Source organism: Ornithorhynchus anatinus, chromosome 2 (genome assembly GCF_004115215.2).
Source record: "Ornithorhynchus anatinus isolate Pmale09 chromosome 2, mOrnAna1.pri.v4, whole genome shotgun sequence".
In the NCBI taxonomy this organism is placed as follows: domain Eukaryota; kingdom Metazoa; phylum Chordata; class Mammalia; order Monotremata; family Ornithorhynchidae; genus Ornithorhynchus; species Ornithorhynchus anatinus.
In genome coordinates, this window is record NC_041729.1 from 13,061,166 (window position 1) to 13,087,760 (window position 26,595).

General features: G+C 54.0%; 1 protein-coding gene across 2 annotated transcripts in view; it reads left to right on the forward strand.

Moving 5' to 3' along the window:
* Positions 1–21,774: 21,774 nt before the first annotated feature.
* The window catches only part of SLC15A4 (solute carrier family 15 member 4), a 45,190-nt gene continuing 40,369 nt past the window's right edge, over positions 21,775–26,595 (forward strand). Inside the window, exon 1 of one of the 2 annotated variants that reach the window (XM_029057133.2) lies at positions 21,775–22,484. In XM_029057133.2, the coding sequence (XP_028912966.1) occupies positions 21,834–22,484 (651 nt within the window). In that variant the 5' untranslated portion in view covers positions 21,775–21,833. The remainder of the gene's footprint in view (positions 22,485–26,595) is intronic. The other variant, XM_029057129.1, reaches the window with a different exon arrangement.

Here is a 26,595-nt window from a genome sequence, read left to right on the forward strand (position 1 = left end):
GCTTACTCTGGGCAGAGCGCCGTTCTAAGCGCTGGGGGAGATGCAGGGTCGTCGGGTCGCCCCCGCGGGAGGCTCGCGGTCCGTCCCCGTTTGACAGAGGAGGGAACTGAGGCCCAGAGAAGCGAAGTGACTCGCCCGAAGTCACGCAGCCGGCACGCGGTGGAGCCGGGATTCGAACCCGTGACCTCCGACTCCCCAGCCCGGGCTCTTCCCACCGAGCCCCGCTGAGCGGTGGGGTGGAGACGAGCCGATGGAGTTGGTACCCGATCCCTGTCCCGCGTGAGGCTCCCGGTCTCCGTCCCCGTTTTCCAGATGAGAGAGCTGAGGCTCAGAGGAGCGAAGTAATAATAATGATGATAATGTTGGTATCTGTTAAGCGCTTACTAGGTGCAGAGCACTGTTCTAAGCGCTGGGGGAGGTACAGGGTCGTCGGGTGGTCCCACGTGAGGCTCCCGGTCTTCGTCCCCATTTTCCAGATGAGGTCACTGAGGCACAGCGACGTGAAGTGACTTGCCCACGGTCACACGGCTGACAAGCGGCGGAGATGGGATTCGAACCCATGACCGGGCCCGAGCCCGGGCTCTTTCCACCGAGGCGCACTGCTTCAGAAAAGGTAGGACAAGAGGGAAGCGGCATTGCCTGGTGGAAAGAGTCGGGATCCGGGACTCAGAAGACCTGGGTTCTAATCGCAGCCCCCTCATTCGCCGCTGGGTCATCTGGAGCGAGTCACGGAACTTTTCTGTGCCCCGGTTCCCTCGTCTGCGCCGGATACCTGTTCTCCTTCCTACTTAGAGCTGTGTGACTGTGGGCAAGTCACTTCGCTTCTCTGGGCCTCGGTGACCTCATCTGGAAAATGGGAATTAAGACTGTGAGCCTCACGTGGGACAATCTGATGACCCTGCATCTACCCCGGCGCTTAGAACGGTGCTCCGCACCTAGTAAGCGCTTAACAGATACCAACATATATATATATATATATATATATATTTAGACCTTGAGCCCCCCGTGGGCCCTGCTTATCTCGTATCTACCCCGGGATTTAGTACGGGGCTTGGCACGTAGCAAACGCTTAACAAATACCAAAATAAAGAGCAAGGAGACGCGCGAAATGGACATTCCGGGAAATGTGACCGAGGGGCAGTGTGTTTCCGTCCCTGTTCTCCTGTACTGTCCCGCCTGCTTGATCCAGGGCTCCAGAGGAGCGGCCCGACCTAGTAGAGCAGCAGAATCGCCCAGGAGAACGGGCCTGGGAGTCGGAAGGACCTGGGTTCTAATTCCGCTCCACCGCTTGTCTGCTGTTTACCTGCCCCTTAATGTCGCTGGGCCTCGGTGACCTCATCTGCAAAATGGGGATTAGGACTGGGAGCCCCACGTGGGACGGAGACGGCTGTGTACCTACCCCGGCGCTTAGCCCGGTCCCTGGCAGCCAGTAAGCATTTCACAAACACCAGGCCAAAAAAAAACCGATATATGGATCGATCGATCGATCGATCGATCGATCGGTTGATGGTCAGAGCCGGTACCGGGGTCGTTGCGGTTTGGGGTGCGGGGGTGGGTGAAAGGACTTTTGCCCGAATGTAAAGCTGAATGATAGCAGAGAGGCAAGGGCGAGCCCGAGGTTAGGGGCTTCTGGGGCAGAGAGGATGGTGTTCGTTCATTCGTTCAGTAGTATTTATTGAGCGCTTACTATGTGCGGAGCACTGGCCTAAGCGCTTGGAACGGACGATTCGGCAACAGATAGAGACCGTCCCCGCCCACTGACGGACTCACGGTCTAGTCGGGGGAGACAGACGGCGTGGCTAGGGAAGCAGCGTGGCTCAGTGGAAAGAGCCCGGGCTTGGGAGTCAGAGGTCATGAGTTCGAATCCCAGCTCCGCCGCTTGTCAGCTGGGTGACTGCGGGCGAGTCACTTCACTTCTCTGAGCCTCAGTTCCCTCATCTGTCAAATGGGGATGAACGGTGAGCCTCAAGTGGGACCACCTGATTCCCCTGTGTCTCCCCCAGCGCTCGGCACAGTGCTCTGCACCTAGTAAGCGCTTAACAAATACCGACATTATCATCGTTATTATAGTAAGCGCTCAAAAAATACTTCCGATTGATTGATAGATACGGGCAGGACGTCCAGGCGGAGATGTCCTGGATGAAAGAGAAGATGCAAGGTGAGATGAGAGGGCAGGGTTAGAGGGGTAGAATCGGGGCTCGTCCGGCCCCGAGGTGATGGGGCCACGTGAGCCGATGGGTCCGTCGAGGGAGCGGACGTAGGGCAAGAGGAGGAGAAGACCAGACGGTCTTGGGGGGCACCCGGAGGAAGAAGACGAGAAGCGGCCGGCGGAGAGGCAGCGTGGCGGGGTGGTCTGGCGGATAGAGCCTGAGCCGGGGAGTCGGGCTGGCCCGGCACTCGCGCGTCTGCGGCGTGACCTTGGCCAAGGCGCGACTTCTCTGCGCCTCATCCTCCAAATGCGGGGACCCCCCCCGAGGGACGAGGACGGCATCCGACCGGCGACTCTCCCCCAGCCTTTAGTACGGTGCGCGCCGTCGGCGCTCAACAGATACCATTTCCACAAAATAAAAAAAAGGCAGGCGAACGCAATGGAGGAGAGATCGGGGAAACTGGAGGAGAACCGGGTTAGTTCCGCCTCCGCGAAAGCGAGTCCTTACAAGTGAGGAGGGGGTGGTGCGTGCTGTCAGAAGCAGGCCGGAGACGGAGGAGTAGGAGGAGGTTTGAGCAGGGTTCCCCTTCCGTGACCACACGCCCGTTCCTCCTACCACCCGGCAGCGTGTGCCCTTCGTCGTCCCTAAGGGGACCGATGAGCTCCGCGCACCCTGTCACCCTGATTGCCAGAACAATTCGAGGGCACGTTCGCCTGCCGGTTCCACACCCTTCTCCCCCCCTCTTCGCCACCCGTGTCTGAGCGAAGTTCACCCGAGTGACAGTGGGCCAGAAAAAGCGCGTGTATGGGGGGAATTGGTTCATTCGATCGTATTCATTGAGCGCTTACTATGCGCAGAGCACTGGACCGGGCGCTTGGAACGGACAATTCGGCGACAGATGGAGACGATCCCCGCCCAGAGGCGGGCTCACGGTCTGAACGGGGGAGACGGGCGGCAAAGCCAAAGAGAACAAAACAAGATGACGTCGTCGTGATGACTAGAATCGTGGAGATGTACGCCTCATTAACAGAATACGTAGGGTGATAAATGATATATACAAATGAGCACAGTGCCCAGGGGAGGGGAAGAGCGGAGGGTTGGTGGGGGGGGGCACCCACATTCGAGGAGACCGTCTGACCTCGGACAAGCCATTTAATGTCGCCGTGCCTCAGTGACACCATCTCACCACCTCCCCATCTCCCCGTTAACCTTGACTGAACGACAGTTCAACCCCCATTTCCAAAAGCTACGACGACTACTGCGCACTGTCTAAGGATTTGGTTTCGCCTTGTCCCGATTTTCTCACCCCGAACGTCCATCCTGTCCCTGCTAAATTTAAATTATCGCCTCTCGAGAGGACAGACGAGGGGAGTGTTTTTATGGCGTTTGTTGTGTGCCGGGCACTGTACTAAGCGCTGGGGTAGATACAAGCTAATCAGCTTGGACACAGCCCATCTCCCACACTGGACTCGCAACCTTAATCTCCATTTTACAGATGAGGTAATTGAGGCCCAGAAAAGTTAAGTGACTTGCTCAGCGTCACCCAACAGAGAAGCGGTGTGGTCCGCGTTAGCATCTACGTCCTTCTGACCTCCAGGCCCAGGCTCTATCCACTAGGCCACACTGCTTCTCGACTCTTTTCCTGACATTTGTCCGCGGGGGCGGGCAGGGAGTCTTACGCTTTCCAAGATGTTTGAGCTTTTCCAGTGTCACTGTGCAAAATTATGAATGTTTAAAATATGAGCAAATTGGCTCCACTGCCCGATAGTTCTGGCTTTAATAATAATAATAATAATAATAATGTTGGTATTTGTTAAGCGCTTACTAGGTGCAGAGCACTGTTCTAAGCGCTGGGGTAGATACGGGGTCATCAGGTTGTCCCACGTGAGGCTCACAGTTAATCCCCATTTTACAGATGAGGTAACTGAGGCACAGAGAAGTGAAGTGACTTGCCCACGGTCACACAGCTGACAAGTGGCAGAGTGGGGATTCGAACCCATGACCTCTGACTCCCAAGCCCGGGCTCTTTCCACTGAGCTACACTGCTTCTCATCTCTGCCTGCTTGCGCATGGGGAAAGTGCATTTTGGAAGGGGAATTTTCCAAATTTTCCAGTTAATCCCCACTTTGTACTAATCAATCAAGCAATGGATGGTATTTATTGAGCGCTTACTCTATATAGAGCACCGTATTAAGCGCTTGGAAAAGTTGTGAGCCCCTCGAGGGACAGGGACAGTGTCCAACCCGATTTGCTTGAATCCGCCGCAGCGCTCAGTAGAGGGCCCGGCACATAGTAAACGCTTAACAGATAGCGGAATTATTATCATCACTACGATATAATAGAACTGGTAGACACGATCCATGCCCCCAAGGAGCTTCCAGTCCACAGAGAGAGACCGACGGTAAAATACCTTTCACATACGGCAGATAGTAGACTATAAGTATACATATAGTAGAATATAAGTATATATGTAGTAGAATATAAGGATATATGTAGTAGAATATAAGGATATATAAGGAATATAAGGATATAGAATGTAAGTGCGGTGGGAAAGTGAAACAACTAATTATTATGGCATTTATTAAGTGCTCGCGACATGTTAAGTGCCAGGGTAGATGTTATGTGATCAGGCACCGTCCCCGTTCTTCACGGGGTCCCAGTCGCTCGTATCCCCGATTGATAGGTGAGGAAATTAAAGCCCTGAGAGGTTAAGTGACTTGCTCAAGGTCACCTGGTGCTCCTGCGGCAGAGCTGGATCACAAACCAGGATCTCCTGACTCACCGCTTTTGCCCTCTTCACTAGGCCGCCCTATGTAGACAAGCTAACGTTTTTGTTTCCACACACCGTTAGATTTAACTCGGCGCTATTCCTGGGAGCTCTGATATCAGCCACACCACCCGATGGACTGCATTTTGGAATTTCACATTCACTTTCCCTCGTCTTACTGCCGCGTTGGGAAATTCTGAATAAACAGAGACTCCACTAAATTGACAGTGCTACGGGTAGGAAAAAATGAAGGAGAGCTGTAGAGAGGATGAATTAACCTAAGAGAAAATGGAAAATCGCTTCTTAAAAAAAAAAAAAAAGAGGTGGTTTGTTCCCACTTTGGTTCCCAGTTTGGTTTAGCAACTTAAATAAGAAAGGGGAAATAAGACTAGTGTAGATAGGTAAAGTTAAGACACTGACAGTTTGAAAAGTAAAACGGGTCCAGAAAAAAAAAACCTCACGCGTTGCAATCTGTATTCTCTAAGGATTTTGATACTCTCCCACCCCCACAGCACTTACGTACAAATCCTTATTTTTTTATGATTTTTGTTAAGCGCTTACTGTTTGGCACTGTTTTTAAGTGCTGGGGTAGATACCAGCTAATTAGGTCGGACCTCATCACCGTCCCACCCGGGGCTCGTAGTGTAGGTGGGAGGGAGAACAGGTATCCCATTTTAAAGTTAAGGAAACTGAGGCACAGAGAGGTTGAGAGACTTGCCCCAGGTCACACGGGGAGTAATTGGCAGAGCCAGGATGAGAATGACCCGTGTTCTCTCCGCTAGGCCATGCCAACGATTCCCACTATTAGGAATTGATTTTACACCCCCACCTAGGTTCTGAAGTACCCTGAGGGTAGGATCGCGCCCCCCGCCGCCCCGTCGACATCCGCCAGACTAGCACACGTCCCCCGTTCAAAGCCCCACTGAAAGCTCACCTCCTCCTCCGGGAGGCCTTCCAGAGTAGACCCCTCCTTTTCTCCGCTCCTCCTCCCCTCCCCGTCGCCCCACCTCCCTTCCTCTGCGCTACCTCCTCCCCACCCCACAGCACTTGTGTATATATGCACGTATTTATCATTCTATCGATTTTATTAGTGATGCTTATATATCTATAATTCTATTTATTTCCATCGATGCTATCGATGCCTGTTTACTTGTACCTGTTTTGCTTCCTGTCTCCCCCTTCTAGACTGTGAGGCCGTTGTTGGGCCGGGATTGTCTCTATTCGGTGCCGAATCGTACTTTCCAAGCGCTTAGTACAGTGCTCTGCACACAGTAAGAGCTCAGTAAATATGACTGACCGAATGAGTGAACGTCTACTTAATGTACTGTAGTTTCTCCGGCACTTACTACAGGACCCTAAACACAGTGAGCTCTCAATAAATGCCACTGATCGTAAGAACTTGCAATCGGTGATACAGGAGACCCCAGACCAATCAGGTGCTGCTTATTAGGGTTTCAAACGTTGGCGTAAATTTTATTTTGTTAATGAAACGTACATCGCCTTGATTCTATTTACTGCTACTGTTTTAATGAGATGTTCATCCCCTCGATTCTATTTATCGCTATTGTTCTCGTCTATCCGTCTCCCCCGATTAGACCGTGAGCCCGTCAAAGGGCAGGGACTGTCTCTATCTGTTACCGATTTGTCCATTCCAAGCGCTTAGTACAGTGCTCTGCACATAGTAAGCGCTCAATAGATACTATTGAATGAATGAATGAACATAAAAAGCAAGCGGTAATCACCCTTTTCATTTGAACGAGAAAAAGGCTACTTCTGTTTGCCCTGTGAAGCACTTGGGTTTGAATTATGAGTTCACTTTGCCCCAAGCAAGACTTGTTTTACCCCGTGGAGACAGAGCTGTTTGGTAGCTTTCTCACTGCCGCTTTACAAAATTATAGATTTTTTTTGTTTGTTTTAATTTAGCCAAGAAGAAACTTGGAGGTCAGTTCCGAAAGGCAATTAAAAATTCTCGCCAAAGAACTGTGTTCTTTCCTTTTCAACCAGTCGAATTTATTGAGTGCTTACTGGGGGCAGAGCACTGTTCTAGGCACATGGGAGAGTATGATTTACTAGAGCAGGTAGACACGCTCCCACCCCACAGAGAGCTTACACTTTAGAGGAGAGACAAAACAGTAATAAGTAAATAAATCACAGGTAGGTACAGAAGTGATGTGTAGCCCAGGAAGGGGTAAATAAGGGGTGGAAGTCCAAGTGAAAGAGCCACACCAGGGGGTGGGAGAAGAGGAAATGAGGGAAAGGAAGGCCGTTTGGAGGAGGTGTGCTTTTATATGGCTTTGAATCGATCGATCACATTTATGGAGCGCTTTACCGTGTGCAGACCACTGTACTGAGCCTTTGGGAAAGTACAACACAACAATATAACAGACACAGTCCATGCCCACAACGAGCTCACAGTCTAGAGGGAGATTAAATTGGAGAGAGTGATCATCTGTCAGATACGGAGAGGGAGAGAGTTCCATCCATTCATTCATTCGTTCAATCGTATTTATTGAGCACTTAGTCAATAAGCGCTTGGGAAAACACGGCAATAAAGGTCAGAGGTAGGATGTGGGCCGGGGTCGGCGGCAAGATAGACGAGATTAAGGTGGGGTGTGTCGGTTGGCGTTAGAGGAGTGAGGTTGGGTTGTGATAGGAAATCAGGGAGGGTAAGGTAGGATGGGGCAGGGTGGTTGAGTGCTTTAAAAAAATATGATGTGGAATTTCGGTTTGACGCGGAGGTGGATGGACAAGCACCGGAGGGTCTTGAGGAGTGGGGAAACGTGGACCGAATGTTCTGGCAGAAACACGATCCAGGCAGCAGAGTGAAGTACGGACTTGGGTGGGGAGAGACCGGAGGCCGGGGGGGTCAGCAAGGAGGCCGATGCAGTGACAAAGGCAGGATAAGATAAGGACTTGGATTAACGTGATAGCAGTTCGGATAGAGAGGAAAGGGCAGATCTTAGTGACGCGGTAAAGGTTGAACTGTCGGGATTCGGTGATTGAATACGTGGGGTGAATGAGAGAGCGCCTTGATTCTATTTAGTTGCCATTGTTTTTACGAGACGTTCTTCCCCTCGACTCTATTTATCGCCATCGTTCTCGTCTGTCCGTCTCCCCCGATTAGACCGTGAGCCCGTCAAACGGCAGGGACTGTCTCTATCTGTCGCCGACTTGTTCATTCCAAGCGCTTAGTACAGTGCTCTGCCCATAGTAAGCGCTCAATAAATACTAATGAGTGAATGAATGAAAGATAACACCCTGGCTACAGGCTTGTGAGACAGGCAGGATGGTGGTGTCGTCTACAGTGATGGGAAAGTCAGGGGGAGCACAGGGTTTGGTTGGGAATAGGAGTTCTGGTTTCCGTTTTCATCTTCATGGATCCAGAAGGAATTTCCCGAGCTTGAAAATATTTGGCTGAGGATAAGAGAATAGAATGCTAACATTTAAATAAATGGAAGAAGACGTATATTTTCCTTTTGGTAAAAGTCAACAACCCTGATTTTCAGGCTCAGTGGAATTTTTGAACTGTGATATAATCGAGCAGATTTCTCCTCCCAGAGACAAGGCCCAGACACGTCCTTGCTCCCAGCCTGTGAGCTCCAAGCCCGGGAGCTCTCCAGGAGTCGGGGAGTACGGTTTTTCACTCAAATAATTTTGCAGCTGGTAGCTACAGAATTGAAGTTCAAGAAGTTCACCCTTACCTTGAACAGCAGAATTTGGATCTTGCAACACATGAAATGAAGGTGACTCGGGCAGTCTACCTGAGTTTCTGCGGTTACTTGAGAGGCCGTTACCTCAGTTTCTGCATTTGTTTTCCGCTCAGGCTCCGTTTTATTTGGGCGGGGTGGGAGGAGGGGGATAAAAGAAAAGCAGCGTGGCTTAGTTGCAAGAGGACGGGCTTGGGGGGGGTCAGAGGATGTGGGTCCTAATCCCGGCTCCGACGCCTGTCTGCTGTGTGACCTTAGGTAAGCCACTTCACTTCTCTGTGCCTCAGTGACCTCATCTGTAAAATGGGGATGAAGACTGTAAGCCCCACGTGGTACAACCTGATTATCTCGTATCTCGGCACTTAGAAGAGAGCTCGGCACACAGTGAGCAGGCCGTACAACGTGATTACTTTGTATCTCAGCGCTTAGAACAGAGCTTGACGCGTAGGAAGAGCTTAACAGATACGATGATTATCATTATTATTGTAATTGAGATTTACTAGGAACCTAAGGGGGTGGGACTTGAGGCATTTAAGGGAATTCCATCCTTAAGTTCCCCACTCCGGGCCCTCCAGGCACTTGCCATATAACCACCAGACAAGTCACTTAACTTCTCTGTGCCTCAGTTACCTCATCTGTAAAATGGGGATTAAGACTGTGAGCCCCACGTGGGACAACCTCATTCCCCTGTGTCTACCCCAGCGCTTAGAACAGTGCCCTGCACGTAGTAAGCGCTTAACAAATACCAACATTATTATTAGTCAGCCAAGCAATCATATTTATTGAGCACTTACCATGTGCAGAGCATCGCACTAAGCACTTGGGAGAGTACGACACCACAATAGAAGAGAAACATTCCCTGCCCACAATAAGCTTACACTCTAGAGGGGGAGACAGACGTTAATAGAAATAAATAAATTACAGATAGGTACATGAGTGCTGTAGGCCTGGAAAGAGGGATGAATAAAAGAAGCAAGTCAGGGCGATGCAGAAGGGAGTGGGAGAAGAGGAACTTCATTCAGTCATTCAACAGTATTTATTGAGCGCTTAATACGTGCAGAGCACTGTACTAAGCACTTGGAATGGACAATTCGGCAACAGGTAGAGACAATCCCTGCCCAGTGACGGGCTCACAGTCTAATCGGGGGAGACGGCAGAGCAAAACAGAGCCAAACGAAAACAAGACGACATCATCGCGATAAATAGAATCAAGGGGCTGCACACCTCATTAACAAAATAAATAGGGTCATAAAAAAGATATCCAAATGAGCACAGGGCTGAGGGGAGGGGAAGGGGAAGGAGCAGAGGGAAAGGGGGGTCAGCTGAGGGGAGGTTAGGGGGGAAGGGGAGGAGCAGAGGGCAGAGGGGGAGCCGAGGGGGAGCGGAGGGAGCGGAGGAAAAAGGGGAGTAGCTCAGTCTGGGAAGGCCTCTTGGAGGAGGTGAGCTCTCAGTAGGGCTTTGAAGAGGGGAAGAGAGTCAGTTTGGCGGAGGTGAGGAGGGAGGGCGTTCCGGGACAGCGGCAGGACGTGGCCCGGGGGTCGACGGCGGGATGGGGTGAACGGGGGACGGTGAGGAGGTGGGCGGTAGAGGAGGGGAGTGTATGGGGTGGCTAGTTGAAAGAGAGAAGGGAGGAGAGGTAGGAGGGGGCAAGGGGATGGACAGCCTCCAAGCCAAGAGTGAGGAGTTTATGTTTTGTGCGGAGGTTGTCAGGCAGCCACTGGAGGTTTTTAAGGAAGGGAGTGACGGGCCCGGAGCGTCTCTGTAGGAACGGAGGGCTTAGTCCGAGAAGTCCTCTTGGAGGAGATGTGCCTTCATGCGGGCAGCTTCGTGCTTTGGCGGGCAGCAAAGCGACGTAGGGATTGGAGTGGAGAGAGGCAGAAGGCTGGGAGGCTTTGTAGTGGGGGGAGAGTCGTCGTCTGTCAGGTATGAGGAGGGACGGCATTCCAGGCCAGAGGCGGACGTGGGCGAGAGGTGGGCCGAGAGACAGGCCGGGATAAGGTAGAGCGAGAAGGTCAGCATTCGGGGAGCCAGGCGTGCGGGCCGGGCTGTGGTAGGAGAGTGGCGGGGTGAGGTAGGAGGGGGAGAGGGGATAGAGCGCTTTAAAGCTGATGTGGTGGTGGATGGGCAACCACTGGAATTTCCTGAGTAGTGGGGAAATATGGCCTGAACTCTTTTTTGGAGAAAAACGATCGGGGCAGCAAAGCGAAGTAGGGACTGGAGTGGGGAGAGACAGAAGGCTGGGAGGGCAGCAAGGAGGCTGCTTTTCCCTCTGTTCCCCTGCCACCTTCTGCTCCCTCTCCCTTCCCCCCTTCACCTCCCCTCAGCTAAGCCCCCTTTCCCTCTGCTCCTCCCCCTTTTTCTCCCCCTCCCTTCGGCACTCTGCTCATTTGGCTAGATTTTCATTACCCTATTTATTTTGTGTGTGTCCATCCCCTCGATTCTATTTACCGTGATGATGCCGTCTTGTTTCCGTCCGTCCGTCTCCCCCGACTAGACTCTGAGCCCGTCATTGGGCAGGGACGGTCTCTGTCTGTTGCCGAATCGTCCATTGCAAGCGCTTAGTCCAGTGCCCTGCACATGGTAAGCCCTCAATAAATACGTTTGACTGAATGAATGATACAGTAATCAAGGCGGGATAGGATAAGTGACGGGATCAGTGTGGTAGCAAGGGTAAGAATTCAGCGGCCGGAGACACGAAGGTGCAGCGGAAGGAGACGAACGGAGTTGCTGTTGTTCTCGTCTGTCCGTCTCCCCCGATTAGACCGTGCGCCCGTCAGAGGGCAGGGACCGTCCCTATCCGTTACCGATTTGTCCATTCCAAGCGCCTAGTACCGTGCTCCGCACCTAGTAAGCGCTCAATAAATACTATCGAACGAATGAATGAGTAAATGAAAGCGATATTTCACTGAGTTGCAACCGGCAACTCCCCGAGAGCTCTGCCTCCGCTCGCCCCGTCTCCAGTGCACACTTCACTCGGGGGGTAGGATCTTTTGACGTCACTTTGCCCGCATCTCCCCCCCTCCTCAAAATCCCCCAGGGGCCACCCCTCAAAAACTCCCACCGGTCACCCATTCCTCACCGCATCAAGCAGAAACTCTTGACCCCCCCCCAAACTCAAGACACTCAAGCAGCTCCGGCGCGCCGCTCCACTCTCTTCTCCCACCACGGCTCGGCTGGCATCCTTCCTATCTCTCGAGCTATTCTTCCTTCGTTCTTCTCGTTGTTCTCCTCATGTCTCCGGCCGCTGAATTCCTGCTCTTGCTCTTTCCCCTGCCTCGAGCTCCCTCCCCGGAGCTGCAGGATCCTGGGGACCGCGCCTTCTCCCGCACGCGGGGCAGCAGGACAGGGTGTTTAGAGTCCTGCTCTTCGAGAGGGTCGGAAATACCCAGGGGCATGGGGCAACTGCTTAGCTTCAAGCGCTTAGTACAGTGCTCTGCACCTAGTAAGCGCTCAGTAAATACTACTGAATGAAAGAGGGAATCACCCATCTACAGCCCATCGGTCGACCTACTGCCTGTTTCTTTCGGGGTGATTTCTTTTTTTTTTTTTATCGCTGTCTCCATCTAATAACTACCTTTATGATGCTTCATTTTGATGTGAAAAATAGATACTGCAAACTAGGAAGATTTCAGTCTTTGCGATTTTGGAAATAAATACACAGCGACCAGTCGATGGATGGTATTTATTACGCATCGCGTGTCCTCGGAGCTTAGGATAGTACAGTGTGCCCGAGCGAGTAAAGACGTTCCCTGCCTCCGAAGCTCTGCCACTTGTCAGCTGTGTGACTGTGGGCGAGTCACTTCACTTCTCTGTGCCTCACTTCCCGCCTCTGGAAAATGGGGATTAAAACTGTGAGCCCCACGTGGGACAACCTGATCACCCTGTATCTCCCCCAGCGCTTAGAACAGTGCTCTGCACGTAGTAAGCGCTTAACAGATACCAACATTATTATTATTACGAAGAGCTAATTGTCTTGTGGGAGCGCGGTGGTCTAGATCCCTTCTCATCCAGCCATTCCCTCTGAGCTTTTCGCCTTCTAGGCCCGTTTGATCGTCTTCTCACCATCTTCTCTGAGTGAACGAGAGTAGCTCCGGCGACTAGAGTCCCCCGGAGTTGCAGAATACCAAGAGACGGACTGCGTCGGACCTTCGGGCCTGGCCTCCATCTTGTCCGGTCAAGCTGTCATTTACTCGAAGGGGACACGTCGCCTCTCCTCCTCTCTCCTTTCTTTCATTTTATCTGTCTTATCAGGAGGTTTGGTGTGTAGAGATACAGCACTGGGTGGTGCATAGAGTCCGGGCCTGGAGTCAGAAGGTCATGGGTTCTATTCTCTGTCTGCTGTGTGATCTTGGGCAAGTTACTTCACTTCTCTGGGCCTCAGTTACCTCATCTGTAAAACGGGGATTGAGACCGTGAGCCCCTTGTGGGACAGGAACCGGGTCCAACCCGGTTTGCGCGTATCCACCCCGGCGCTTAATGCAGTGCTTTGCGCACCAAGCGCCTAACAAACACCAGAACTGTTATTATTATCAACGTCTTGAAGCAGGACGACGGGATTTTTACCTGCTTGTTGATAGTGTTTGCCCACCAGATCCTTATCACTGGGCAGTGTGATGTATAATCCTTATACGTTGGGAAGCAGCGTGGCTCAGCGGAAAGAGCCCGGGCTTGGGAGTCAGAGATCGTGAGTTCGAATCCTGGGTCTGCCACCTGGCCGCTGTGGGACTGTGGGCAAGTCACCTCACTTCTCTGTGCCTCAATTACCTCATCCGGAAAATGGGCATTAAGACTGTGAGCCCCCGTGGGACAACCTCTTTACCCTATATAATAATAACGTTGGTATCTGTTAAGCGGTTACTAGGTGCAGAGCACTGTTCTAAGCGCTGGGGTAGATGCAGGGTAACCAGGTTGCCCCACGTGAGGCTCACAGTCTGTATCTGCCCCAGCGCTTAGAACAGTGCTCTGCCCATCGTTTGAGAAGCAGCGTGGCTCGGGGGGAAGAGCCCGGGCTTGGGAGTCAGAGGTCATGGGTTCGAATCCCGGCTCCACCGCTTGTCAGCTGTGTGACTGTGGGCAAGTCACCTGACCTCTCTGGGCCTCAGTTCCCTCATCTGGAAGATGGGGCTTAAGACTGTGAGCCTCACGCGAGACAACCTGATTACCCTTTCTCTACCCCAGCGCTTAGAACGGTGCTCCGCACAGAGGAAGCGCTTAACAAGTACCAACGTTGTTACTGTTATCATTATAATGGAGAGAACCAGGCGGGGCCTGATAATCACCCCAAGTCGAACTTACTGCCGTTCGTATTAAGGCATATACTTGGATTTGCCATCTTCCGTCCCTTGTGAAGCTAGGACGCTGCACCGCCTGTACGTACGGAGGCCGCGTATTGCATGACGTTGAGCTGGCCTTGACCGGCAGAGGAAACTCTGCCCCTCAGCCGCCACTCCGTGCGGCAATGATAACTTCCGTACGACGTGCTGGAAATAATGAACCTGGGTCTGACGTGACCTTACGAACACAACGCAGGGTCCGGGAAGTTCCCTTCCACAGTCTCCAGCCCCGATTCTCTGACGGTTAGTTCCGTTTCCCTCTCGCCAGGTTGAAAAATCTTTGACGACTCCCCCGTCGTTGGGCCGGAGCCAGTAAGAGAGATCAAAAAGGGGATGGGTGTCGGGCACAGTTTAGGACGAAGGAATGGAAAGCCTTAGGCTTTGGTCACGCAGTTTTATCCGCGACTCGGCCGAGGCTTCAGCTCTCACAGTCAGTCTGTTGCTAAACTTAGGGAAGCGGCGTGGCACGGTGGAAAGAGGCCGGGCTTGGGAGTCAGGGGTCATGGGTTCGAATCCCGGCTCTGCCGCTTGGCAGCGGCTGTCCGACTGTGGGCAAGTCACTTCACTTCTCTGTGCCTCGGTTCCCTCATCTGTAAAATGGGGATTAAGACTGTGAGCCTCGCGTGGGACAATCTGATTGCCCTGTGTCTACCCCAGCGCTCAGAACAGTGCTCTGCACACAGGAAGCGCTTAACAAATCCCAACATCATTATTATTATTATTATTATTATTATTAAACCATGTCTCATTTTCCTTTACAATAATCCCTGGCTCCACCCCTTCCTCTTCAACCCAAAGGCCTTGTTCACGGTCCCATTTCCACGATGGTTAGATTACCGCCTCTGCCTCCCCGCTGGTTTTCCTCCTCCAGCCTTCGCCCTTTTCGCCCTCTCCTGCCCTCCGTTTACCAGATCGTATTTCCTAAAATGTCATCCAGAAACGTTTCTCCTCTCCTCAGAATCCTATCCATCTCTCCCCTGGTCTAGTAGAAACTCCCGACCACCGGTCACGGGGTTTGAGACTAATTCTCTCCCTCTTACTTTATCCCGCTGTCTTCTCCGGCCAAGCCTCGCACTCCACCCAGACTAACCTCCTCTCGGGGCTTGGCTTTTTTGTCTTGCCCCCGCTGAGAACTCGCGCCGCCTTCAGATCCTCCGAGACCGTAGCTGTCCCCATTTTCAAATGCCACTCCCCGCTTAAACTCCATTTTTCTTTCTTTTTCTTAATGGTCTTTGTCAAGGGTTTACGACGTGCCCTTAACGTGCCTAAGTGCTGGGGTAGGTACAAGATGATCATTTCGGGTAGAGTCCGTGTCCCACGTGGGGCTCGTGTTCTTAATCCCCATTTTACAGATGAGGTAACTGAGGCACAGAGAAGTCAAGTGACTCCTCAAGCAGACCGGTTGGTGGAGCTGGGATTAGAATTTCCGACTCCCAGACCCGTCTTTATCCACCGGGCCACGCTGCTTATCCATTGCTCAGGTTGTCCTCGGGAATACGTTTACACACCTTACCTTAGCGATCGCCTAGAGTCTCAATTTACTCTCCAGTTTGTTTTTTAATCCCATCACATTGCTGCTGCCGATAACCGTAGTAATATTTCCTTCTCCTCCCCTAATAGCTCGGGTTCTGTCAGCCTCCCCCGTTAGACGATAAAACTTCTGGAGGGCAAAAATGGAATCTGCAGCTTCTGTTGCAGTCTTTCGAGCACTCGGTATGGTTTTCCACAGCTAGGAGATGCTCAGGAAATGTTATCGGCTGATAGGTGTGGATGGTGTCTTTACTTGTACATATTTATTGCTCTCTTTGATTACTGATGTGTGCATATCTATGATTCTGTTCATCTATTTTGACGGTATCGACGCCTGTCTACCTGTTTTGTTGTCTGTCTCCCCCTTCTAGACCGTGAGCCCGTTGTGAGGTTTCTGAGGAGAGGAGAAACGTTTCCGAATGACATTTTAGGAAATACGATCTGGAAAACGGAGGGCAGGATAGGTGGAGAAGGGCAAAGACTGGAGGAGGAAGACCAGCGGGGAGGCAGGGGCGGTAATCTAACCCTCGTGGAAATGGCACCGTGAACGAGGCCTTTTGGATGAAGAGGAAGGGGTGGAGCCAGGGGTTATTGTAAAGGAAAATGTGACATGGTTTAATAATAATAATAATAATAATAATAATAACAATGTTGGTATTTGTTAAGCGCTTACTGTATGCAGAGCACCGTTCCGAGCGCTGGGGTAGACGCAGGATAATCAGAGCCGTTGTCTCTATCTGTTGCCGAATTGGACTTTCCCAGCGCTTAGTCCAGGGCTCTGCACGCAGTGAGTGCTCAATAAATACGACCGAATGGATGAATGGTGTCCTTCCCTGTAAGATTATACAGTAGCATATTTATTAAGCACTTAATGTGTACAAAGCACTGTTCTGAGGCCTAGGAGAGAGAACAAGGGTTGGAATTAGATACAGTCCCCGACGCTCAGGAGGTTCAAAATCTAGGAAGAAAAGGTGAGGAGAGAGGACTGGTGACAGACAGGCGAGGAGAAATGAAACAATACAAACACCGAGACAATTAGACACAAGGGAAAAACGAATGGAAGAAAACAAATCCCAAGCCGCAGGGCGACGTGGCTGAAGGAGCAGGCCTTGGGGAAACAATGTGACCTAGTGGAAAGAGCTCAGAGGCCCCGGGTTCTAATCGCGGCTCTGCCGCTTAACTCTTGGGTGACCTTGGGCAAGTCACTTAACTTTGCTGCCATCTGCCAAAGGAGGATTCGATACCCGTTCTCCTTCCTTCTTAGGCTGTGAGCCCCACGTGCCACCTGATCGTCTCGTCTCTCCCCCCCAGCGCTTAGTACAGTGCTCAGCATAGAGTAGGAACTTAACAAATACCACAATCATTATCATCATTATCTTCAAGACTCAAAGTCAAACGGTTCTTGCGCGGGAGAAATAGTAATGGATAATAATGTTGGTATTTGTTAAGCGCTTACTCTGTGCCGAGCACTGTTCTAAGCGCTGGGGTAGACACAGAGGAATCGGGTTGTCCCACGTGGGGCTCACAGTCTTCAGCCCCATTTTGCAGATGAGGTCGCTGAGGCACAGAGAAGTGAAGTGACTTGCCCACAGTCACACAGCTGACGAGTGGCGGAGCTGGGATTCGAACTCATGACCTCTGAGTCCAAAGCCCATGGTCTTTCCACTGAGCCATGCTGCTTCTCAACCTAATTGAGAATGGATCGTACTGCATCACTCGCCTGGGTCTCCTGATTGGCCCAGGAGCTGACGAGGCAAGGAGGGAGGCTGGAAAAATCCCAAATCCCATCCACGATTTAGGTGGAAATGACTCCTCTGGCCGACTCCCAGGTGAGCCTAGCTATATTATTCCCAACTCCTTAATCTCGTCGGCAATCCCTGCCACCGTCGGCTAAGTGTTGAAAATTCAGCCTGTCCCCAGCAGTTGAGGTTTAAGAATAACTGGATTATCTTTCGAATATCTCCACCAGCCTCCACTTTAATGAGGGGGACCTAGGAGAGTGGGTGTGTTCTCGTAATCCTGGTGGCACCGGGGTACCAGTTACAGAAAGGAAGGACAACCGTCCCAAAAAAATCGAAAAACGGGGAGCTTAGTTTCCCGCCGGGATAAAGATCGCCGTAGGTCGAACGGACCTCGGTGTGAGTGTTCTCTGCTCGTACACGTAAACGCCAGCTCTCATTATTAGTACGAAGAGTCGGCCTACCTCTGTGCTGATATTTGCATCCCGCTTTCACACATTACCCTATTTTTAACATCTCCCATTAGATTCACATTACGAGATCTCCCTTTTATCTCTGCGGGCCGGTTAAGGTTCAAACCCTAAAGGCAGACCCCTCTTGAGTCTTACCCGCCGACTGGAAAGACCCCCCCCCCCCCCAACCTTAAAAGGAATACATTTTTAGAAGGACCATCTGCTTTTTTATCAAAAGATAGTTCGAGATGTGCGTCGGAAGTTATAAAAATCAGAGTCGTGGCCAGCTGGTTAGGTGTGGTTGCCCCATGGTTATCTCAACTTCTTCAAATGGGAACGAAAGCAGTATTTCATTTTCTACTTTTTTATGATCAACATCCTATTTCACCAGCTGCCCGATGGTTTTGCAAACCGACGTGAAAGGAAAAAAAAAAATTAAAACGAGTTAGATGTTGGGGGTTTTTGGAGGCTCTTCTGATTACAGCGCATTTAAAATGCACGGATAACGACAGGAGCCACGTCAAACCGAAACCAGACTTCCTGATCACCGGTCTTTCACATCCTCTACCCAGATCAATCGATTTATTGAGTGCTTACTGTGTGCAGAACTCTGTACTGAGCTCCCGGACGAGTGTGATACAATAGAGTTGGGAGACGCCGTCCCTGCCTGGTACAAGAGCTTACAGTCTCCTGTCTAGTTGTCTAAACTGTAAACTCACTAAACTCGGGAAGCAGCGTGGCTCGGTGGAAAGAGCCCGGGCTTCGGAGCCCGAGGTCATGGGTTCGACTCCCGGCTGTGCCACTCGTCAGCTGCGTGACTGCGGGCAAGTCGCTTCGCTTCTCTGTGCCTCAGTTCCCTCATCTGGAAAATGGGGATTATCTGGGAGCCTCACGGGGGACGACCCGATGACCCCGTATCTACCCCAGCGCTTAGAACAGCGCTGTGCACGTAGTAAGCGCTCAACAAATACCAACATTATTATTATTGTTATTACTGTGGGCAGGAAATAGGTCTGCTGATTCTGCTCTCCTGTACTCTCCCAACGCTTAGTACAGCGTTCTGCACACAGTCGGCACTCAATAAATACCGTCGATTGACGACCGATAGCGGGGAAGACATCGAAATGGACTGCCGATAGGGGAAACGGTAGAAAAAACCCGAGGGGCATATACACGTAAGGGTTCCGGAGCGGAGGGTGAGACGGATATGGAGTCTTGACCTTAAACTCTACCTTCCCCGGGAGCCTGGAAATGGTCACAACCAGGGGCCGCCATTAGCGACCTCCCTTTTTAGTCAATGCCGCTTAATATTCATTCATTCATTCAATAGTATTTATTGAGCGCTTACTATGTGCAGAGCACTGTACTAAGCGCTTGGGATGAACAAGTCGGCAACAGATAGAGACAGTCCCTGCCGTTTGACGGGCTTACAGTCTAATCGGGGGAGACGGACAGACAAGAACGATGGCACTAAACAGCGTCAAGGGGAAGAACATCTCGTAAAAACCGATGGCAACTAAATAGAATCGAGGCGATGTACGATTCATTAACAAAATAAATAGGGTAACGAAAATATATACAGTTGAGCGGACGGGTACAGTGCTGTGGGGATGGGAAGGGAGAGGTGGAGGAGCAGAGGGAAAAGGGGAAAATGAGGCTTTAGCTGCGGAGAGGTAAAGGGGGGATGGCAGAGGGAGTTGAGGGGGAAGAGGAGCTCAGTCTGGGAAGGCCTCTTGGAGGAGGTGATTTTTAAGTAAGGTTTTGAAGAGGGAAAGAGAATCAGTTTGGCGGAGGTGAGGAGGGAGGGCGTTCCAGGACCGCGGGAGGACGTGGCCCAGGGGTCGACGGCGGGATAGGCGAGACCGAGGGACGGCGAGGAGGTGGGCGGCAGAAGAGCGGAGCGTGCGGGGTGGGCGGTAGAAAGAAGGGAGGAGAGGTAGGAAGGGGCAAGGTGATGGAGAGCCTTGAAGCCTAGAGTGAGGAGTTTTTGTTTGGAGCGGAGGTCGATAGGCAACCACTGGAGTTGTTTAAGAAGGGGAGTGACATGCCCAGATCGTTTCTGCAGGAAGATGAGCCGGGCAGCGGAGTGAAGAATAGACCGGAGGGGGGCGAGAGAGGAGGAAGGGAGGTCAGAGAGAAGGCTGACACAGTAGTCTAGCCGGGATATAACGAGAGCCCGTAATAGTAAGGTAGCCGTTTGGGTGGAGAGGAAAGGGCGGATCTTGGCGATATTGTAGAGGTGAAACCGGCAGGTCTTGGTAACGGATAGGATGTGTGGGGTGAACGAGAGGGACGAGTCAAGGATGACACCGAGATTGCGGGCCTGCGGGACGGGAAGGATGGTCGTGCCATCCACGGTGATGCAGAAGTCTGGGAGCGGACCGGGCTTGGGAGGGAAGATGAGGAGCTCAGTCTTGCTCATGTTGAGTTTTAGGTGGCGGGCAGACATCCAGGTGGAGACGTCCCGGAGGCAGGAGGAGATGCGAGCCTGAAGGGAGGGGGAGAGGACAGGGGCGGAGATGTAGATCTGCGTGTCATCTGCGTAGAGATGGTAGTCAAAGCCGTGAGAGCGAATGAGTTCACCGAGGGAGTGAGTGTAAATGGAGAACAGAAGAGGGCCAAGAACTGACCCTTGAGGAACTCCAACAGTTAAAGGATGGGGGGGGGAGGAGGCTCCAGCGTAGGAGACCGAGAATGATCGGCCAGAGAGGTAAGAGGAGAACCAGGAGAGGACAGAGTCCGTGAAGCCAAGGTGAGATAAGGTACGGAGGAGGAGGGGATGGTCGACAGTGTCAAAGGCAGCAGAGAGGTCAAGGAGGATCAGAATGGAGTAGGAGCCATTGGATTTGGCAAGAAGGAGGTCATGGGTGACCTTAGAGAGAGCAGTCTCGGTAGAGTGGAGGGGACGGAAGCCAGATTGGAGGGGGTCTAGGAGAGAATGGGATCTCTCCCTTAATATCAACCTTGGAATCGAGAGGTTCTTTCTCCTTCTGCGATTTAAGTCCATCTCTCTGGAGAGGAAGAATCGGCGAACTTCCTCCTCGTAAGAATCTCAACTATGTCTGAGGACGTCAAGATTTTACCATGAGACGAAATAACCGAGGCCATGCGAGATGCGCATCGCCTCGATTCTATTTATCGCCTCTGTTTTAATGAGAGGTCCGTCCATCCCCTCGATTCTATTTATCGCCACCGTTCTTGTCCGTCCGTCCGTCCGTCCGTCGGTCCCCCCGATTAGACCGTGAGCCCGTCAGCGGGCAGCGACCGTCTCTAGCTGTTGCCGACTTGTCCATTCCGGGCGCTTAGTCCAGCGGTCCGCACGTCGTGAGCGCTCAGTGAATACTTTCGAACGAATGAATGAATCTTTATCTTTAAAGAGAAGCAGCATGGCCTAGTGGATAGAGCTCGGGTCTGGGAGTCAGCAGGTCATGGGTTTGGTTAGCATGATGATTAGTTAGGGATCGGTCTCTGTTGCCGAATTGTACATTTCAAGCGCTTAGCACAGGGCTCTGCACATGGTAGGTGCTCATTAAATACGATGGAATGAATGAACGCACGAATGAACGAACCGATGGGTGAATGAATAAACGAACGAACGAGCGAGTGAATGAATGAGCGAGGGCCTGCCTGCATGCATGCATGAACGAACGAAGGAATGAGCGAGCGCATGAATGAATGAATGAACGAGGGAACGAGCGAGTGAATGAATGAGCGAGGGCCTGCCTGCGTGAATGAATGAACGAACGAAGGAATGAGCGAGCGCATGAATGAATGAATGAACGAGGGAATGAGCGAGCGAATGAATGAATGAACGATCGAAGGAATGAGCGAGTGAACGAATGGATGAAGGAGGGGATGAGCGAGTGAACGAATGAATGAACGAGGGGATGAGCGAGCGAGTGAACGAATGAGCGAGTGAATGAATGAATGAATGAGCGAACGAATGAACGAGCGAGGGGCTGAGGGAGTGAGGGGCGGGGCGGGCAGCGGAAGTGAGGTGACGAGTGGCGGCGGGCCGGGCCAATGAGCGCGCGGAGGGGGCGGGCCCTGCCCGGCCGGCCGCCGGAAGTGGGCCCAGGCGGCGCCTCAGGCCGGGCGGAGGAGGAGGAGGAGGCGGCCGAGGACAGGGCGGCGGCGGCCCGGTCCCCGTCCGCGATGGCAGGGCAGAGCGGGGCGGAGGAGGCGGAGGAGGCGGAGGCGGGCGAGCGGACCCCGCTCCTGGGCGTCGGGCCGCCGGCGCCGCCGTCGCGGCCGTGGCGGTCGTGGTCGAGGAGGAGGCGGCCGTGGCGGCGGAGTCCGGCGGGCCCGGCGGGCTTGTCGGGGCGGCGCCTGGCGTGCGGCGCCGTGCTGCTGTCGGAGCTGCTGGAGCGGGCGGCCTTCTACGGCCTCACCTCCGACCTGGTGCTCTTCCTCAACGGGCCGCCCTACGACTGGGAGGGCGCGCAGGCCAGCCAGGCGCCGCTGCTCTTCGTGGGCCTCACCTACCTGGCGGCGCCGTTCGGGGGCTGGCTGGCCGACGCGCGTCTGGGCCGCCGGGCCGCCGTCCTGCTGGGCCTGGGGCTCTGCCTGCTGGGCCTGCTGGCCTTCCCGCTGCTGGCCCTGCCCGCCTCCCGCGCCGCCCTGTGCGGGGCCCGGCCCCTCCGGCCCCTCCGCAACGCCTCCCGCCCCCAGCCCGACCCCGACCCCGACCCCGACCCCGGGCCCGGGCCCCCCTACTGCGCCCCCGCCGCCTACCTGGGCCTGGCGCTGCTGGGGCTCGGGGTGGGCACCGTCAAGGCCAACATCACCCCCTTCGGCGCCGACCAGGTGAGCCCCCCCCGCCCCCCCTCGCCACGACTCGAAGGGCGGCGGGGCTCCGAGGCCCGGCTCCGCCGCCTGTCTGCCGGGTGACCGCGGGCGAGGCGCTTGGCCTCCCTCTCGGGGCCTCGCTTGCCTCCTCGGGAAAACGGGTTGGAGCGGGAGCCTCCCGTGGGACCCTCCCCGGCTCTGCCCCGGCGCTCGGGACGGTGCGCGGCCCAGAGGAAGCGCCCAACGAGTACCGGGAGGAGGAAACCCTCCAGGGAAAGGGCACGGATCGGGGGCCGTCAGAGGGCGTGGGGCTTGAGCCCTTGGGGCCGTCCGGTCGGCTGGATTTACCGAACGCCCGCAGGCTCCGTGCCCGGAGCCCGGGCTGGGGCGGTCGGAGGTCGTGAGTTCGAATCCCCCGCGCCGCCACCTGTCAGCTGCGGGCCTCGGGGCGAGTCGCTTGGCCGCTCCGGGCCTGGGTTCAGCTCCTCTGGAAGGCGGGGACGAAGACCGGGAGCCCCACGGGGGACGGCCCGATCGCCTCGGAGCCCCCTCCCCGCGCTTAGTACGGCGCCGCGCACATCGTGGGCGCTTAACGGGTGCCGCGATCATCGCAACGATGGTTATGCGATGAGAACCGGTGTTAGCGCCAAGCGCCGGGTAAGTGCAGCGCGGCAGCGGGTAGAGACCGTCATCCCTGGCCACCCACGGGCTCCCGGTCCGGAAGCGGGGAGACGGGCCGAAGGCGATGACAGGCGCCCTTCTCCACCGGGAGCCCGGCGGGGGGTAGGGATGGGCGCGCTCTGTTGCCGGACTAGACTTCCCAAGCGCTTGGCACGGTGCCGCGCACTCAGTAAGCGCCCAGTCGAAACGGGCGAACGACGGGCCGAACCCCGCCGCCTGTCAGCCGTGGGACCCCGGGCGAGCCGCTTCGCCAGTCCGGGCCTCGGTCGCTTCGTCCGGGAAACGGGGGTTGGGCCGGTGAGCCCCGCGTGGGCCAGGGACCGTGTCCAACCGCGTCGCCCCCAGCGCTCAGTACGGAGTCTGGAACGCAGGGAGCGCTTAACCGATACCGTCGTCGTCGTCGTCATCTGCCCCGGCGGCTTAGTAGCGGAGGGAGCACGGGCCTACGGCGCAGAAGGATGCGGGTTCCGATCCCCGCTCCGCCGCATGGCTGCTGGTGACCTTGGGCGAGTCATCTAACTCCTGGACCTCAGTTGCCTCATCTGTAAAATGGGGACTGGGCGCCCGAGCCCCAGGCGGGACAGGGACCGTGTCCGACCTGCTTAACTGGTGTCTACCCCGCTGCTTAGAAGGGGAAGGGTGTTTGGCGTATAGCAAGCACCCGACAGGTGCCGTAATTATTAGTTGTAGTAATTCGGCGCTTGGCACACGATAAACGCCTCTCCCCAGCGTTTGGTACAGCACGCGACACCCGGTAGACCCTCATTTAAATACTCTTTTGTCCCCCTTCCCCCTCTCACCGCAAATCCCTCCGCCTCCCTCTCGGCCCCAGCCCGTGGGCAAGTGTCTAGACTCCACGAGCCGACCGGGGCACGTGAGATGACACGGAGGGGACAGCCGGACGTCGTCGTCGTCGTCCCCCACCCCCCCGCCCCGGATCGGGCCAGGAGTGCCGAGCGAAGAGCCGCCGAGATCTTTTTCGTAGCACACCGATGTGGAAATGTTACGTCTCGTGTGCAGTTAGTAAGAAGTCGCTCGATCTTGACGCATCTGTTAAGTGCTTGGCATCTTTTCGCGTCTAGCACTGCTTTGGTCGAAGAAGATAGGAAATGACTGTACTAGAGTTCTGCCAAAGTGCTTTGCAATTTAGGGGTAAAACTGAGTTTGTCGACACGGCACACATTTGTAGGTAAATACACGTTTTGGCTTCTTGTGGGTCCCGGGCCGTCGATGTTCAACAGCTTCCTGAGGTATTTGGCCGTATTTTCCCTCTTTCATTTATAATCCGAAAAACGTACAGTGCCCTAACAGTTGCGTGCTCCATGCTTGTGCATCTGAGAAATTTCAACGTGCTTTGCGGGGAAAAAATGTAGAGGACGTTCACTTTGAACCTAAGACCCAGGGAGTTTTTAGTCTGGGAAGCGAAGCTAATGCGGTATACGACTTTGATCTTTAGGGCCTGCCTTTTGTGACGTTAGAAAACTAAAGGTGAAAAGTTGAAGGATCCCAAGATTGGATTGTGAGTCCTACGTATTGTGAAGTAGGTGGCGTGAGATGTTGAGTAAGTTGCTCTGCCTCCAAAACAGTGCTCCGCTTCGGACATCTTCCTTATGGGGTTCTGAAAGCCCGACTCCTGAATCCGGAGGGCCCTCTGGAAGATCAGTGACGTGACTTTAGGAGATCGGATTCTGTGGTACTTATGGGACGCTTATTGAATGCACTGTATTAGGATCTTGGGAAATGCAGCAGAAGCATCAGACGTGACCCATGACCAGGAGGAAGGTCGCAGTCTGATGGGGAAGAGGCAGATACAGAAATATGCGAGAGCAGAGGAACCAAAATGGGTATGTACGCGAGTGCCGAGTGTGGACTTGAGTGAACGCTCAGGTGCCAGAGGTGGCCGGAGGGTTAAAACTCGGGGTCCCGGTAATTAGCGGGGAACGAAGCTCCTCGTGGGCAGGGATCGTCCGCCCTCTCTCGTGGTTTGTATTTTAAATCGTCAGTCCGGTGCCCTACGCCCAGTGAGCGCTCGATAAATATTAGGTGGGCAGGGCCGAGATCCGCAGATTTGGTGAGCAGGAAAAGTTCCAGGCCTCGGGGAAGAAAGGGAGCCAGGGATCAGAGGCGGCCGAGACGGGAGCCGCAAATAACGGTCACCGCGTCGCCGAGATCCCCCCCTTTCCTCTCCATCCAAACCGCTACCTTGCTGGTCCAGCCTCTCCTCACATCCCCCACTGGATGACTGCCTCAGCCTCCTCTCCGATCTCCCATCCTCCCGTCCCTCCCCGCTTCAGTCCGTACTTCACGCGGCTGCCCGGATCATCTTTCAACAGAAACGCTCTGGCCGTGTCACTCGCCTCCTCAGAAACCTCCAGCGGTTTGCCTGTCAACCTTCGCACGAGGCTGAAACTCCTCACTCTGGGCTTCAGAGCCCTCCATCCCCTCGCCCCCTCCCACCTCACCTCCCTTCTCTCCTTCCCCAGCCCGGCCCGCAGGCTCCGCTCCTCTGCCGCTCACCTCCTCACCGTCCCCCCCGTTCACGCCTCTCCCGCCGTCCGCCCCCGGCCCGCGTCCTCCCGCTGTCCCGGAAGCCCCTCCCTCCTCACCTCCCCCCTTCAGAGCCCTACTGACAGCTCACCTCCTCCAGGAGGCCTTCCCGGACCGAACCCCCTTCTTTTCCTCTGCTCCTCCTCCCATTCCCCTCACCCCCACTCCCTCCCTCCGCTCTGCCCCCGCGCCCCACAGACCTTGTGTGTGTATCTGTACGTATCATTCTATTCGTTGTATTAATGATGTGTATATATCTATAATTCCATTTATCTGTTTCGATGCTATTGATGCCCGTCTACTTTGTTGTGTTGTCCGTCTCCCCCTTCTAGACTGCGAGCCCGTTGTTGGGTAGGGATCGTCTCTATCTCTAGCCCAAATTGTACTGTCCAAGTGCTCAGTACGGTGCTCCGCACACCGTGAGCGCTCAGTACGGTCGAATGAATGAACCAGTCGGGTTGGGGGGTAGCTTGCAAGGTGATCGGGTAAATAATGTCGGTACCTGTTAAGCGCTTACGGTGGGCAGAGCACTGTTCTAAGCGCGGGGGTAGATACGGGGTCATCGGGGGGTCCCACGGGAGGCTCACAGTCTTCATCCCCCTTTTACAGATGAGGGAACTGAGGCCCGGAGAAGTGCAGTGACTTGCCCACAGTCACACAGCTGACAAGCGGCGGAGCCGGGATGCGAACCCGTGATCTCTGACTCCCAAACCCGGGCTCTTGTCTTGGTGCTAAAGATAAAGCGCGCTTCAGGGGGAGATGGTCAGTCTTTGGAAGGTTTTGAGGATAGGGTAGAGGGAGTGTTGGGCGATTTTTTTTTTTATTTTTTTTTTTAAGGAACCTGATCCAACAGCGGTGCGGAGTTTGGACTGAAGAGGAGGGAGGCGAGGGGCAGAGAGAT